Consider the following 17,011-nt stretch of genomic DNA (forward strand, 5'->3'; position numbering starts at 1 on the left):
TGCTTAGTGTCAGGCATGGGGGCTATAATAAGAGAACAAGGTTCTTCTTTCATTAGTTATTGAACTCTCCTCATATCAGAAGCACTCATTAGACACGGTGCAGACATATGCCACGACTGGGAGGCATATGAGGAGTCATTTGTAAAAGCCCAGAGGAGCACTGCAATGTCATAGTCAGTTCATTTGTCTTCTCTGCCTCTCACAGGTTGTTTGGACGTGTCGTTGGTGTCAAGCTTTTCTGCTACTCCCTTTAGAAGGAAATGAACCTCAGAGGCTAGCCGTGAACCTCATGTGAAACACAGCCTGTTTTTAATCAAGCAGCCCTGCTATCAGCCATCACAGTCTGACCATGATGTTCTTATTAGGTTGACAGAAGCTGACTGATACAGGCTATCGGAGCAAAGATATATTTTCCCCGTTGCTGCCTCCTCTGCTCTGCTTCCATTTCTGCATCTTTATCACAGAGCACCTTTTTTTTTTTTTTTTTTCTTTTTTTCTTTTTTTTAGTCAGTATGTGTTTCTCTTCAACTTTTCCTCATAAAACATTCACCATTCACCTCAGTCTGGAGAGAATGCTGTTTAGATAGATGCCTGCTATCCTATTTGTTAACTTGAGTTGCCTTGGAGTCAAATGCGTCTGCATTCAGTATTAAAAATGTCTGACTTTGCAAACATTGGTTCCAGGCTGCAGAAAGGCGAGAAGTAGTTTTGCAGTTGCTGAATACCAACTTTATCGTAAAAGTACTGAGCTGCATTGAAACTGTGCAGGTACATACACTGCAGACGCTTGCCCTGGCTCACAATATATGTGGTCTATGTCAAGAGGTTCTTGGATGTACAGTTTATGTATGCACAGGTTGATATCCACTTATACACCAGACACTCAGCTGCTCTTCATAAGCAGAACTATCTGCGTTATTTGTTGGCCACTGTTACCTTCGTAAACCTTTTCAAATACGTCAAAGTCACCTTGAGACAGTGACCGAGGGAACAGAGCCCATGGCTCGGCGTGTAGGGGGTTGGCAGCCACAGAAGCCAAGCCTTTTTGCAGATCAGGGCCTTCAGATGTGAGAGTTCTGAGAAGCTTGATGTGGGCTCATTCTGTAATCCCCCCCACTTCTCACAGGATCATTTGCATCCATTTTTCATCAATCTTTGTGTGAATTCTTAAGATATGAAAAATAGGCTCACGGCCAGGCTTCTGAAAACTCTTTTTAACTCCTGTCCATGTCCTCATGCTGAGAGATCGGCCCAGTGTTTGAGGACCAAGGAGCAATAATTCTCTCTTTGACAAGATCATTCTATATGTGTGTTTTTATTACGTTCAAATATTTGTTAATCATGTGTGAATGGGGCAATATGAATAGTGATCTAACACGTATTCAGTAAAGGAGATTAGCACTGCTTGGATTGTAAGTATATTCCTTGGTATGAGAGCTCAAATAAAGCAGAATCAAATCATTTAGGTTTTCTGATATATAATATAGCGATAAAACCAGTGATAAGTGTATCTTTTCATATACTATAATAAAGGTTTCCTTATTATAAGCTACTGGAATATATAATATTTGAGTATTTCTACCATCATACACTCATATGCAGTTTTTAAAGAGCAATGTAAAAAACTACTGGACATATATCATCATGTTAACATGACTTTTGACAGTGTGAGGTCTGTTTGCACCTTCATCATTTATTCTTTTACTGTGTGTTTTCAGCCTTCAGCATGCCAGCTAAATGTCCTTTAAATTGATTGTGAAATTGTAACATAGCACAGAATATCGTGAAGGGCACTCAGAAAGCACAGACCTCCACCAAGGCCAATTGCAGACAACACAAACCAGTCTTAAGAGAAAAAAAAAAAAATTCAAATTCCTAGTAAATGATCTGGATCTGCCCCAAAATTCAATGCGTCCTTCAATGCATCATGCTTCATCCCTCCACCAAGTTTGGTGCAAATCGGTTCAGCACTTTTTGCGTAATCCTGCTGACAAATAAACAGACACGGTTGAAAACACAACCTCCTTGCTGGAGGTAATAATACACAAGGGAACACATGTAGGGAAACAAAGAATCATCCTGCTGATAAATGACAGGCTTGTATTTTAAGGAAACACAGTAGAAACCATAACAAAAGACACACACAAAAAAAAAATCTGTCTCTCTCTCCCCTCGGAGCATTCATGTTTTCAGCATACAGGGACTTTGGACAGTAGTTGGGGCCTGGCTACCGTCTGATCAATCAATAACCTCAAACATGAAATGTCAACTCAGTCCAAATTCAGTCATTTCACTATTTAGCACCCATGAGATCTTTCCCCTGCCCCATCAAGTCACACAGCAAGTGGAAAAGCAGTTTTATCCCCTCTGGTGAGCTTCAGCTAATGAGCTGAGCTTAGCTGTAGGTGTGCATGCCGGCTGGTTGCAGCTGCCTGCAGTGCTTCCACGAGGTGCTGGATGGAGCCAGTGGGTAGGAACCTAGCAGCTCTGTACCCCCATGCCCATCAGTTCCTTAAAACTATCTGACAAATAGGAAAAAAAAAAAGTTCCATGGCAGTGATATGTGCAAAGAGATTTCTATTTGTTGCCAGGCGATTTTGTTTATGTGATCCAAATGAATAATTTAGCTCTTAAATGCTCAAGAGATTGTAGATTGTCGATTACAGAGAAGAGACATTTCATAAGTGTAAACATCATGCAAATTGAATTATGAGCCAATAAACTTATATAAGGCAGTCCTTTTTTTCAGTGGTAAGAGATGACAGCAAAGAGCTGCCACTGAGTGTTGCTCTTTCAGACGATACTGAGACACACTACTCACCCGCTCAGTACAAGATGGCAAAGTTTTGCAGTATTTTGCTAATGAATGTTTCATTTCCATCTACACCGATGTAGCAGACAGTGCAACTGGTCTGAAATATTGTGATAAAAAAAAAAACTAACAAAGTGGCGTCTGCTGTGACTCGTCCCTCTTCTTCTGCTCACCCAACCCCAGGGACTGTTATTCCCTCAGTAAAGCCTGTAAGGGAGCACCCTCCCTCAAGGCTGGCTGCCAAGTTCTTGCCCACCTGTTTTTGTAATTAACAAGCCAGAGAGGTTAGCACATTGCAACACATGATGGTGATGTTAGCCAGCTAACTAGCTAACTGTGAAACTATGATTTTGGAGGCATGCCTATAATTTAGCCTTATCTTTGCTTTGCCAGAATGGTCATATCATTTAAGTAGTGTCAGTGATTATACATGAGAACATACACCTTCAGAGATATACTGCCACTACCAAAATATGGCTCATTGGAGGAAACTCCTACAGGGCAGAATTGGCCTGCCAGACTGCAGTTGATTCCTGAAAGGCTGCAAGAACAAGGTGATACTAATTACAGGTTGCTAAACATACAAACAGTCTCACAGGCAGCAGAATATCCCTCCCAGGATGCCAAGCAAGAGCAGCTAGCTGCCAGGCAGCCTAAAGAATGCCAGACAAATGGCAGATATCTGACACAAAGCACAGCAATACAGGGACAGTCTGTCAGACAGCTAGATGAGAGTTTACCCCGCGAGGCAGCCAGCATCACCAGACTGTCTGAAAGGCTGCTTAACAATGTGGTACGAAGTATAAAGATGTATTTGTTACACATGTCCGGCACAGAGCACACATTTGCATTTTAAGACGCCCACAGTACTGACTATGTTTTTACTGGACTGCTGCTTATTTTATGAAAAGGTATGTGACAACTAGACATGATTAAAATCTCCACCTTTTAGTTGCAAAAGTAATTGAAAAGACATCATACAACATCAGCAAGTCATATCCTTCAGTATTCTACTGTGCACGTGTATTTAATGCGTCCACAAGCTGAATGAATAATCCCACAATTGAATAAATAAATAAATCAAAGCTTCAACCAAGAAATGTGAATTTATTGCAGGTGTCACGCCTGTCAATATCTCTGTCCTAGACGCATTAATGGCTGCAGGGATTGGACAAAAGTTTGAAAAGCGTTAAACGAGGCACCTTATTTGTCCTTTTTCGTCCAACAAATGCACACCATCCATCGGGCTGTCTGGCATCGTTGTTTGAGCATCACACTTCTTGTGTGACCTGTCAGCTTCTTAAATTTATGTTCTCTTATCTGCAGCTTACCTGTGATGTTGTGAAAACAGGGACTTAAATCTTTCTCTCTCTGCCATCCTGACAAGTTGCCATGACGCCTTATGCAAGATTGACTTCTAGGAACGCAGCGTGTTTCAGTATCCGCTCTGCCAGCGACAGGACGTAAATACCATCATATGGGTCACAGTCATGTTGAGCTGGAGCAGCAACTAAGCATGAAGCTGACGTGAAACATGTCTGTTGTTTAAAGTTAAACTTTTTTAACTGTATTATTTATTGTTTCTCTGTTACAGAAAGGCCACATACCCACGCACACACAAAAACATAAATAAACATGAAAAGATATACGGGTTTCTCTGTCCCCATTGAATCTATTTGTTCGGTGGTTCGTTGTCTTATCTCGTTGTTGACATGTAAACATCGTCCATTTCTCTCGCCGCCGTTCCTCAGCTGCTCCATATCATTAAATTCCATTCACAATTTTCAGCCGTTCATTTTGTGTTGGTGGCTCTGCCTCGTACCGCCTGTTTGCGATGGCCCTTTTTACAAGTTGCCAACGTGAGTTTCATCAAACATCTGTCTTCTCTTAACACAATATCTCCCGTCATATTGCAAAAGTGCAGTACCTTAGATGACTTAGGTAGATCGCAGCCCAGAATATCAATTATTTCCCCCCGAAACTGCACAATCCCAAGGCAAAGCTAAAACGCATGAGAACGATCTACATTTATTTCCTTGCATCGTCTCATACATGGTTGCGCTATAGAGAAGTATTTGCTCTTAATTTCGGGTGCAATAAAGAATCTAATTACATTCTTCCTCCAGTGTTTTCTCCAGGCACGTGAGGATGTTGTGTTCTCCAATATCAAACTGTTCATCTTCTGAAATGTTCACATCCAATTCCTTTTCCCATTTCCTCTGCTCTTTACATGTAGTGTTGTATTTCCTCCCCTCTCCTTTAGATGCTGATATAATGCTGATATTACTCTGTATTTCTTCATGTTGTAAAAGCGAATTATGGTTCAAATTATCCCATTTTTATCTAAGATCCTGTGATGCTTTATTTCCCTGCCATAAAATTCCCTTCATTTCAAATGTCTGAAGTATCCCTGGTTGTTTAATGCATAGTTTTGTTTCAGCCGCTTTTGTTATGGTGCATAATGCTGTTATAGCACTTGGAATCCATTGTTTGAACCTCTGATCAAGCATGCCAGGGATAAAATAAGCTTTCCATTGAAGAAGTCTGAGCTCTTTCCCCAATCGATGTTTTTGTACCAGATTAAACCGTAGCTCTAACGTCAATCGAGTGACAGCTACTACATGTTCAAGCAAGTCTTTTTTACAAGTTCGTCTCCAATGAGGCTTTGAATTTCCCGTCCCTGTGCATGTTGCTCAAGGTTTTTTCCATCTGCTTCATTAGTCATTAGTGCACCAGTAAATTGCTGGTCTAATTTATGCTGCATGGAAATATTAACCCCCTTTTTAAAAATATTTCCTGATCTGTAATGTTTTAAATTGGTCTCTTGGTCTTTGACCATTCCATATGAACCTTGAAATAACTTTGTTCCAGGCTTTAATTGAATTGTTTCACGTGTATTTCAATAGGCAATGACTGAAATAATTAAAGAAGTCGTGGAAGGACATTCATTTTTATAATATAGTGTCTGATATCTGAAATCTAGAGGATAGCCCACCTCTCAGTATTGTTCCTTATGTCCTGTTCCGCTATGATACAGTTTACTTTATGGAGTTTATCGATTCCTCTTGTTAAAGTGACCTCGGGGAATGTTTTTTTTTTGGAACTCCAATGCAAGTTAAAATTTTGTTGCATAGTTTTGGCAGGGTAGTAATTCATCATAAGAATCTGTGTTTTCGCTAAATTCAATTTATATCCAAAAGCCAAACATCCCAATTTGATTGATTAAGACAGGGAGGTTTATGTCTGGCTCCTCTAAAGCCTGATGATGTTCTTCATTCCCGACCTTTACCCCTTTAAGATCTTTATTCTGCCTAATAGCTTTTGCCAGAGGCTCTATAAAAATTGCGGCTAAGGTCAGGGAAAGACAGCAACCCTGCCTGATAGACCGTTCCAATATTATACTATCAGTCAGACTACCATTTATTTTTATCCTTGCAGTTGGATTTTGATAAAGTTTTTTTAATACACCGGACAATCTTCCCATTTAGTCCAAATTCCTCAAGCGCTAGATAGAAAAGTCCAGTTTTGGCATCCCTTAATAAAAACCTGTATGATCTATCTATCTTCTATTATGTCATCCAAAAATTAAAAATAACTTCATTTGTTTTTGCAATAACCAAGGTACACAATTTATAATTTATGTTCAGCATGGATATGGATCCAGAAACCGAGCAAGTCTCACTGCTCCCTCCCTTAGGGCTCACTGATATTACATCTTCCTTCTACGATGGTGGGAGCTCACCATGTTCAGGTGTACAGTTAGATGAAGGCTCAAGTAATTGTATAAGTTGGTCACTGAACGTTTCTGTAGCACTCTGGTGGCGGACCGTCACTGCCAGGTTTGTAATTTGTTTTTAATCTGCTCACTGCTGTTTCTATTTCAGTTTTTGTAATGGCTCTAGTCAGACGGTCATTCTGATCTTTCCCAATTGCCGGAACTTGTAGTGACTTCTATAGCAGCGTGCGCCTGCAGGTAAAACAACACCACATATGATAGATTACCTTATCATACTCTACAAGCAGCAATATTAGAGCTTTACTCTATTAGTGCTCCCTAACCAGGTTTCACTGTCATTGCTGAGCTTTAGCATGAGGACAATGTAATATGCAATTTGCTGTTGTATTAACACTGCAGACTGAGTGATAACTTCATTGAACTGCATAGATAAGCGGTGTATTGCATCGAGCATAGAGATCTAACTTTCTCACTGTAATTGGACTTCATGATGAATGGCATTGTGGGTCCTAATGTGGCAGTATGGTTTCATCTTGGGCCTCTGGCTCTCACTGGCTATTATCTCCATCCCGTGGGGATACATTGTGTCTGAGCCTTTGTTGGCTCTGCGCAGTGGAGTGGAGGACCTAATCTATTTATCACAGGGTCTGCGTGACCACCCAGCCAGGCTGCTATATCGGATCATACTAGGCTCCCTTGTGCTCCTCCTCAAGGGAAGGAGGAAGCGCCGATGTAACATGCAGCTTCACACCTGTCAAACAGTGCTGGGGTTGGTCATCCCTGAGGAATGGAGCGCAGAGGGCAACGCATTTAAATGTCTTTTGTGTCATGGTTTACTTGGCGAAAGAAATCTGGGATTTTGTCTCTCGCCACAGAGGATGTAATCTTCAGAATTTAGTGTTGCAACATTCAGAGGCTGAATCAATACGTTTTAAAGAGGAGGTATCACTCAGAACAAGAATCGTCTGGTGTTGGGATGGATTTTCGCAGTTTGAGATGTTATTGAAGTGTTGTTGAAGCATGAATCTGGGACTCACTGCTTCACCAAGTTTTTGACATGATGAAATTGCATCATTCAAGCAAAAAACTGTTGAACTGCCCCACAGTGTGGTGTCACAACTGGAGGAAAAAAAAAACAAATGGAGTTCAGTATCAAACTTTTGTAATTCAGAATTGGAGTCAGTTTTTTAACTTGCCACTGTAGATGTAGAGAGCTGAAGGGAAATCGGAGCGTTTGTTTAAGAATTGTGGAAAACCTCCTTCAATAACACATTTACATCTTCAATAATGGAAATGTCTAAAAATTCAACCTTACAGTAAATCTTTGCTTCACTCTTTGTCTACACAGGGATGGTAAATATTTAAATGTTTCTGTTTTTAGTGCATTCAGTGGGTGCAAGTAAGACTTTACCAACTTGACCCACATGCAAATGCACGGTCCATGTGACTGTCCCTTAATAGCAGAATACCCTCGCAGGGGTGAAACATTTGTTGGATAACTTCCTCAGTAACTTCTTACACACAACATAACAATGCAAACAAATAACTTTGTCCTATATCCCAAGGCAAGGCAAATGTATTTGTGTAGCACATTATCATATACAGAAGTCTTCCAGTGTGCTTCACAGAAATTAAAAAAAACCCCAAGCACTGCAAATAAATTCTGCCGCATAAACTGTCCCCTTGCTCAAACACAAACTTCATTCATTGAGTCGTAGATGGATAAAATACGGACACTGGAAGATGGCATGGTTGGTTTTAGAAGACAATGTCGTTAGATATCTTTTTTGTTCATTATTTTTTAATGCAAAACGTCATACAAATGCAGTAACACTGCCACCTAGTGACCACACAAACTTTGGCGGATAAAAACAAAGAAAGAAACATGATGACATATACAGTAATACGCATTCTGCAGCAATGGTAAAAATGCTGTAGTTTTTCATACAAATAAACTGTATTATTTATTAACTTTGTAAAAATCATGAAGGGTCTAGTTCAATAGCAGGTGCTGTAGGAGATACACACGGGCTCTCCAGGGTATGTAAGGGAGGGGCCGGGGTCTGCTGTGCGGCCAGCCAATCAGTGCAGTTAATTATAGTATTAAAATAACTCTGAACAGTCTGTAGAGGTTGTTGTGAAGCTCTGGAAGTCAGATGATATTTCGTGAAACTTTTGGTGAGGAAAGGTCACCAGTGTACTTCCAATTTGCCTCAAAAAAAAAAAAAAAAAAAAAAAAAAAAAATATATATATATATATATTAGGTTCATAAGTGCGGTTGTGTACAGGGACACCATACACATATCATTAAAACCATTGTTGGAGCTGAGGACACGGAGAGCATCTGAGTTGTGAAGTTCAGCCTATGCAGAGGCAGCAGTTCACATTTAATCAGTGGCTTGAATGTGTCATTCGTCTCACATCCTTGATGCTTTGCCGCGCCTTTCCAGCGCGGCATCGGTGTGTACAGTGTTTCATTTGGTGCTCATTACGCATACCGCATAGACTAGACGACCAAATCTTGAGTTTTAACTGACGTTTCCAGGGCAACGCGCCACGGGGAATGGGAAGAGGTGAGGTGCGTAGTGTATTTTGCCTTGAGTGGCTGTTCTTATCCAGATGACTCTCCCATCACTCAGTCAGGAACGAGGACTGGGGCCGTTTATGGAATCCACCTCCTCCAGCCTCCACCAACACAGTCCAGCCAACAGGCACACGGAGCATTTGCACGCTTTGTAGCGCATCACGATCAACAAAGCACAGCCACAAGTTACACTTTTTGTCGGTTTCATCAATTTGTTTTCAGGGGTATTTGCCCCATTAGCTTCTAGGACAAAGAAGCTCTTCAAATGTTGACGATGGAAGCCAAAGAGGGTAGAAGGGTATGGTTTTTCTCCTCCTCAGGAGAGGGAACTCAATTCCCCTCCATGGTGTTTGCTTACCCAAGTGTAGCATAAAATCCTATCAGTGGAAATACTGAGGGAGGGACCTGGCTATACTAAACACTTGCCCAGTGGTCATACAAGTGGTCCGATGGAAATCAGAAAACTTTGCGTATTGTGTATTGTAAGCCGCTGATTTCTCATCCTGACAACTGGATATGTGAAAGACAGCATCCCCTCTACAGTGTAGTTAATGAAAACACCATCTCCTGTCACTGACACTCCATCTCCAACATAATGGAGCTTTGGCTATCAATATGTGAATGTCCTGTAGCGGTGAAAATTAATCTCTGGTGCCTAAAGTACATGATAAGATGTGTGAATAATTCAAGGCTTCTTGTTTATCTGACCTTGAAACTGTATGCGTGTGTGTGTGTGTGTGTGTGCGCGTGCCTGTCTGTTTTTCTGTGTATTTTGCTAGCTGGGAAGTGCTGCGGTTCTTATTGTCAAACCTGCGCTGGTGGATGGAGGAATACCGCTTTGACGGCTTCAGATTCGATGGTGTTACGTCTATGCTCTACCATCACCATGGCATCGGTAAGACTGGTTTGTGTGCATCTCCAAATTCAGGAATGGGTAGTGTGTGTAAAGCATGTCCCATCCTCCCCTATTTTTTTTTACAAATAAATGCAGCTAAATGAGACACTTATTTATGGCATGAGTTTAAACTGAGCTCTTCCCAAGCAGCACAGTCACTATAATGGAGCCTAACCTGTTCCTCTACAGTATTTCAAATGAGGTCTTTTTTTCTGAGTGAAGTGTGCAATTTAACATAACACAACGGGGCCTGATTGGATATTTGATCAATTATTCAATGAGGAGAGCCAGTTAATTGTGGTGAGACAGATGGAAAATGTCCCAAACTTTGAATGTAATTACACAAAAACAAAAGACAGTTTTAAAATGTTATTTTTTTTATATATTATTATGATATTATGAATCTTTTGGTATCTTAAGTACTGGTAGGTGTTAATAGATGTGTCTCTGTACTAGTTTCTAACCCAAATCAGCCTAAAAATGAGCCATATAAAATTACATTTATGTCTTTTATATGAAGGTCTGTCCAGGAATATATGGACTGAAACAGTAGCATTGCTTAAAAAAAAACAAAAAACTGAGGAGTGAAGGATTTTAGAAGTTTGGGTAGAAAAATATGACGAGTGTTGACTGTGTGGGTGTTTACTCCTCAGGCGCAACCTTCTCAGGGGACTACAGCGAGTACTTTGGCCTTCAGGTGGACGAAGACTCTTTGGTTTACCTGATGCTTGCCAATCACATTCTTCATACCCTTTATCCTGACTGCATCACTGTTGCAGAGGTAAAAAAACACAGCACCACTCACACCGTCAGCATCCGCTCACATTGCAATGACACTGCCCACAGCTATTATTAATTAAAAACACTTATTAGTTAGGCATAGCTTACTTACGTATTCATTGGTGTAATTAAGAAGTAATGCAAAAGGAAATGGGATGTCACTCTTTTTTGGCCTGTGGTATAGGATTTTTGCCCCTTAATATGTGCGCTGTGGAGTGGCATTGATGTGATCTTGGCTGACTTCTGGGAAAGAAACCTGTGCACACCAAGAGAAAATGTGATATGAAATAGTGTGACTTCTCCGCAGGATGTGTCAGGGATGCCTGCTCTCTGCAGAGCAGTGGAGGAGGGAGGACTTGGTTTTGATTACCGACTGGCTATGGCCATTCCTGACAAGTGGATTCAGGTAAGATGATTCACTTCTTTTTAATCTCCCTCTCTTTTTTTATGCCCTGTCTGTTTTTTTGTTTTTTTTTCTTCTACTTCTCCCCAGCAACTTTTACAGACACTGTGGGCCTGAGCTCTCACAGAAACATCCGTAACAGCCACAAATAGAGAGAAAAGTGAAAGCGTTTGTTTTCAAAACAGGGATGAAAGACAAAGGGAGTGACAGGGCATGTTAGGAGGCATTAAGCACTCTCGTGGTACATTACAGCTGAGCTTGTTGCTAAGCTTTTGAGCCTTTCCAGAAGCTTTCAAGTGTAAAACTTGTTTAGCAGTATAGTGACATGAGAATCTTGCCCTATATTTTCCTGGAGATGCCTGCACACTCTGGTGCTCTGGTGTAACTTGAATGGTCATGGAGCCTTGATACACCTAGAAACATGATGCAACATGTACAGGGAGAAATAGCACCATTGTTACTGATTCAGAAATGCAGGAGTACACTATAAATGCTTATATATCCTTAGAAAATGTCTTCTCTATACTCTGTGTATCATACTAATAGAATAGAATAGTCCTGGGATAAAGGCTATAATGTTCAGTTTTTATAGATTATGTCATGGAGGCATTTATTTACTGCAACTCGATATTGTTTTTGTATTAGATTGAATTACATTATGAGGTATTTATATTGCTTTATACACTTTTTTGGACACTTATTGTATAGGCAACAAACTTTGCTTGTAATCTTGTAAATATGTTCTTTTTTTTTTTCTTACCTTAATTGTAAAGAACATGGGCTCATACTTTTAGTAATACCGACACTATACTATAAAATAAAGCACTGCTTTTACACTGCTGCTCCTGTTCTGTAATAGGAATCCTCAATTTCATTGCACCTTTTCATACTTAAAATGCAGTTTTAAAATGCTTTACATAAAAAATGAAACAACATAAAGATTTTTTATTACGGCTGCAAGCGGTTAAATGCCAAACAGACTTCTGAATATAAGGACCACGTAAAATGATAAATCAGTATTCAAAGAATTCTATTTCCGTGAAACAGATAACAATGACTGTATTCCTACAATCATAGTGCACATGAATTGTCTGGATTTCTCTGGCTGCTATGGAGAAAATGGCATGAAGTCTCTCCATGTGTGAAGAGACTTTGCACTTGAGTCGTTTGTTTTCACTCTGAGCTGCAAGGTTTTTTTTTCTTCTTTTTTTTTAATCAAACTGAAGAAGGTCTTTGTGCTTTTTCTAAAGGAGTGCTAATTTATTTTTCTTTTTTTCTGACTTAATCCTACCTGCTGTGCGAATGGGAAGGTCATAATTTATCCCCCTTCGAACATAAAGTTATGAATAAATGATGGAAGAGACATAATTCTTATTGAAATTAGAAGCATTTGACTTATTCATTCATAATGACCTTTTTCTTAAATCAGTAATAATTCCGAGTCCTTTACATGGATGTATGTTTTCATTTGAAAGACAAGCTTTAATAATGTTAACATGAAGGTCATCTAGTCACTGATCCAGGCTGAACATTCTTTTGTGATGTTTTTTCCTTGAGTGGAGTGTTTGAATAGGCTCACAGCCACCTTTACATTTCACTTTGATTCATTATTCAGTCTGAAATGTCTGTCCTTGGGGTAGCTTTAAATGATGTCAAAGCAAACGTTATTTTTCGTTTTGAATTCAATGCTCTGTTGATTTTTTACCAAACCAGTCGAGACAATCTGAATAGCTGAAAATTAGAAACACAACAACCAACAATAAATGCTCATCCTCATGTCATCCTCACCTCATTGTCAGGGGATATACAGAGAATGATTTCACCCACAATGAATGAAAGAGGAAAATGGTCAATTGTTTTTAAGGATAATGGGTAATACCGAAACATCAAAAAAATATGTTTTAAACTGAATTGAAGGAATTTTGCAGGAATAAATTTCATTAAATGGCAAAAAGCATGAAATGAAATCTGGATATTTATTGAGCCATGATTCACTTCACCGTATTTCTTATGCTTTTTCAGGCTTAAATGAATGTTACAATGTCATTTTTATTTTTGTGTTTTTTTTTTTTTAAATATATTGTGACTCTAAACTTCACATTTCCCATCATAAATATATTTTTTTAACTATAGTACTGTAGCAGTAGTAGTAGTAGTAGTGGTAGTAGTAGTAGAGTGAACATTATCTAAGAAATGAACCGCAGTGTCATTTGAAAGTTGTTTGGATTGTACTGCTCTGTGGAAGAGAGAAGTCTTGTGAGTAAAGGTTCTGTTGGCCAGAGCGGTTTTCTCGCCTTCTGTCAGAGTTTTTGAGTTTTTTCCATGTTTGGCGAAGGTTAGCATCAGTCATGCTGTACAGCAACGTGTGCAGCTCTTTGCTCTGCTCTCTCCCAGACAAAATGTTACTAATGTGTACACACTCCAACACAGAAACAGAGAAACACCTACTGAAGGAAAGATAGCGAGCAGCCTCCACAGTGGTAGATGACTCCCATCCCTCTGCTTTTTGTATTTGATTCTCATAGATAATTTACCAATATTTTACTTGGACAGACATGGTGGACCTGAAATGCCTTAATTAGGGAGGCTGTAGTTTTGTAATTTACAATAAAAAAAAATGTAATTTTCCCTTTTAATTTTCACATTATGATTTCCACTGGTAGTTAGTTTTTACATAAAAGTATATGGAGCTCTGAATGAGAGTTTTAACACTAGATTTAGCACATAAAATCAGTCATCAGCTGGGCTGACAATTATGAGAAAATGAACATGGTGACAGTGATGGCACCTAATTTTCAGATCATTCAACCTCAGTCTGATACAGTATTTATGATTATATTATTATCAGAAACAGTGACAAAAACAACTTAAATATTTAATATCGCTTCTTAAATAGAGCTTTCTATCACTAATCATTACTGGCAGAGATGATAACACTATTGAGTGAGGTGTTACCACCCGGCGCTGCTTCAGACTGGATGAGAAATTCTGGGCGCCAAATATTCTCCGTCCTTCCACAACAACTGCTGAAGCACCCTTTAGCTCGGCACTTCAGCCCAAACTGCCACTGTGAAAGTACTTAATGGCCCACAATGGGAAAACATTGTTCATAACTGTGCAGCCATCAGGTATGAAAGTCCATAACTGAAGCCAAGTAGCACAGGGATAGTGCAAGAATACCCATCCATCCATCCAGAAATAAATAAAGATTATTATATATTTCTTCAACTGAAAGTTTCTCTTTCTTGCCTTTTCTGTTTTGATGGTACCGACATCCAGCCGCTCATGGGTTTTCTCCCAGCCTTGTTTTGGAGCAATGTTTGCCTCTTCTGGAGAACTTGGATAAATTTACAGTACTTGGGATCAGTACATAACTCATAATTTATTTTCTTGGCCCCGTTGGTGTTTTCTTCAAAGTCTGTATTAATAAAAATGCCACCCATTCGTCGTCGGTATGCCAAAGTGTTTTTATGAAATCAGCAAATATTACTTTAGAAAGTACATTTGTAGGGAAACAGAGCGGCAGCAGGTTATCCCTGGGGATGTTTCTGTCTGTTTGGGTTGGCTGGTGGATGTGGATTGTTTTGTGTCCTGTTTGTGTGTGTGTGTGTGTGTGTGTGTGCGTGCATGTGCGCATGTTTAGAGAAGCAGAGAGCTGCTCTTCTTTGATATTTGACAAAAAAATGCTGTTTGCAGAATGCCTAAATAGGTTATCCGTTGTAAGATTCATGTAAAGCTGTGTCTTTTTTATCTACGAGCCCACACTGGAAGTTATATTTGCTCATATTTTGGTGAAAAAGCAAAGCGAAGTGTGTGACCTCAGCGCCGCATGCATCCTCTTGCACTACAGTTTCTTGTGTTTCTCGATGGGGGAAGTCTATGCATCGTTAATCAAGTCTGTCTCTCGCAGCGGTGGGTTTTACTCAGTAGCGGAGATGGAGGGAGGAGAACAGAGGGGCAGAGGGAGGGAGAGGATGGGAGGGGGGGGTAGTCCCAGACTTGACCTTCCTCGGTGATGCTTGCACTAGCTGTGCGGCAGGCAGTGCTGTACCGCTGAGACGCAGCCTCCTCCACGGTAACCAGAGTTTTCACAGGATTATCCTCGGGATGCCTCAGGAGAGGTTGCTGCTGCTTTTACTTTTCAAACAATATTGCTTGCGATGCAATATTCATTTAGATCCTTCTTCTGGTTGCATTATATTTCAATTAAATTTGTTGCTTCCCCGATGAGAGTCAACGCCACGTGAATCGTGAAGATGGAGGGGAGCAAGCGAGCGGTGAAATTCATGTATTTCTGTGCAGGGAAGCATTCATATGAACATGCCTTGGTATAGCCAGTGAAGTGCACTCAGGGCTCGCCTTGCCTCTTCTCACAGAGTGTCAATTAGGGAGGGATTTGAATGGACTGAAGGGGAGCCTCCAGTGAGGTGTGTGTTGCAGAGAAGGAGACATGGAGCGGGGAGGGCAGGCGTTCAGAAAGATGGACAGACAGACACAGAGACGGGCAGGAAGAAACAGAGGGAAAGACAGACAAAGAGACAGAGCAACAGAGCTGTGAGCTTATTTATAGATTCACATGTGTGCCCGAATGAATCTCTCTTGGTTCCTCGAGCGGGGCCTCATGCTGTGTTTCGTCCTCAGCATGACTGATTGATATGACTCATTTACTGGCTGCAGAAGGCTGTTAGGACCAACAGGCTGTGAAAAATTAAGATATCCTAATGAGAGGACCAGATAAGGCGCACAGCACAAGTTTGGATGATTCGATCTGATTATGACCATAAAATGCTGTCACTCCTAATGGATAATATTACAAAAGCCCTCTAATTTAACAAGCACCCTTCCCTCCAGCTACAATAGATTGAGATGTAATTGAAACAATTAGAGGCGGAGGAGGTAGAGGGCTCGCTGGTCACAGCTTGAATAAGAGAAGGCAATGCAGAGAATTCTCCAGCATCCCTCTGCCTCTCTCAGCTCTTCAACTTGAATGACCTCTGAGTCAATTGTCCCGATTTTTGTTTCTCTTCCCGTCGTTTAATTGAATGAAAATATCAGTCTGCACAGCTCTCTCCTTGTTAGTTTCAGGGGGAAAATCCATTTCTGGTGCTCACACTTTGCTCTGTCCATCATACTGGAAACTCTTTCAATTAACATGACTTAATAAGAATTCAGGCTGCCGCCAAGCAATGGTGGGCTCCGGCTTGTTTATGTTAACATGTCTGTGGCTTCATCACAGCCTTTAAAGGGCGCCCACTCTCTGTGACCCCCCGCGCCAAGCGTCGCTCTCAGCTCGATGAAGCATTTCAGCTTTATCCTGCTCTGTTTTATTAGCTAATTGCACTGTGAGGCCTCCCTTGTATGGTGTTAACTGGCGGCGCAGGATGGAGACGGTGCGCGTTTCTTCAGCGAGGTGGGCTGAGGAGGAGTGCATTTCAGCTGAGCAAAGCTTCTGGCAGACACATTTGCGTGGGCAGAAAGTTCATTAATTTCTAAAACTGTGAAAAAATAAAGACAGGGAGGCATTAGGTTGATCCACGGGATTGAGCGCTGCACACCTTCATTCCCAGCTCACCTCTGGGGGCGGCACTGTATGTGTGAAGAGAGGATATCTCCATGGCAACGCAAACTCAAACAAAGTTGCACTACATGTGTTTGCTGGAGAGGCAGGATGCTCGGGGCAGCCACCAAATGTAAAAAAAAACAAAAAAAACAAGCTTTACACTAAACGCATCTCTGCCTCCAAGTCCTTCCCAGCACCATGAGATGGTAGCAGAGAGGCTCTTGAATCAGTCGCAGCATG

General features: G+C 40.7%; 1 protein-coding gene across 1 annotated transcript in view; it reads left to right on the forward strand.

Moving 5' to 3' along the window:
* Positions 1-17,011, forward strand: part of gbe1b (glucan (1,4-alpha-), branching enzyme 1b) — an 88,813-nt gene that overhangs the window by 23,986 nt on the left and 47,816 nt on the right. The window contains exons 8-10 of the mRNA XM_023403619.2: positions 9,913-10,028; positions 10,682-10,809; positions 11,116-11,214. Of these exons, the coding sequence (XP_023259387.1) occupies positions 9,913-10,028; positions 10,682-10,809; positions 11,116-11,214 (343 nt within the window). The remainder of the gene's footprint in view (positions 1-9,912; positions 10,029-10,681; positions 10,810-11,115; positions 11,215-17,011) is intronic.

Source organism: Seriola lalandi, unplaced genomic scaffold (genome assembly GCF_002814215.2).
Source record: "Seriola lalandi dorsalis isolate HSWRI2012SDOR001 ecotype SW California unplaced genomic scaffold, Sedor1 jcf7180002054163, whole genome shotgun sequence".
In the NCBI taxonomy this organism is placed as follows: Eukaryota; Metazoa; Chordata; class Actinopteri; order Carangiformes; family Carangidae; genus Seriola; species Seriola lalandi.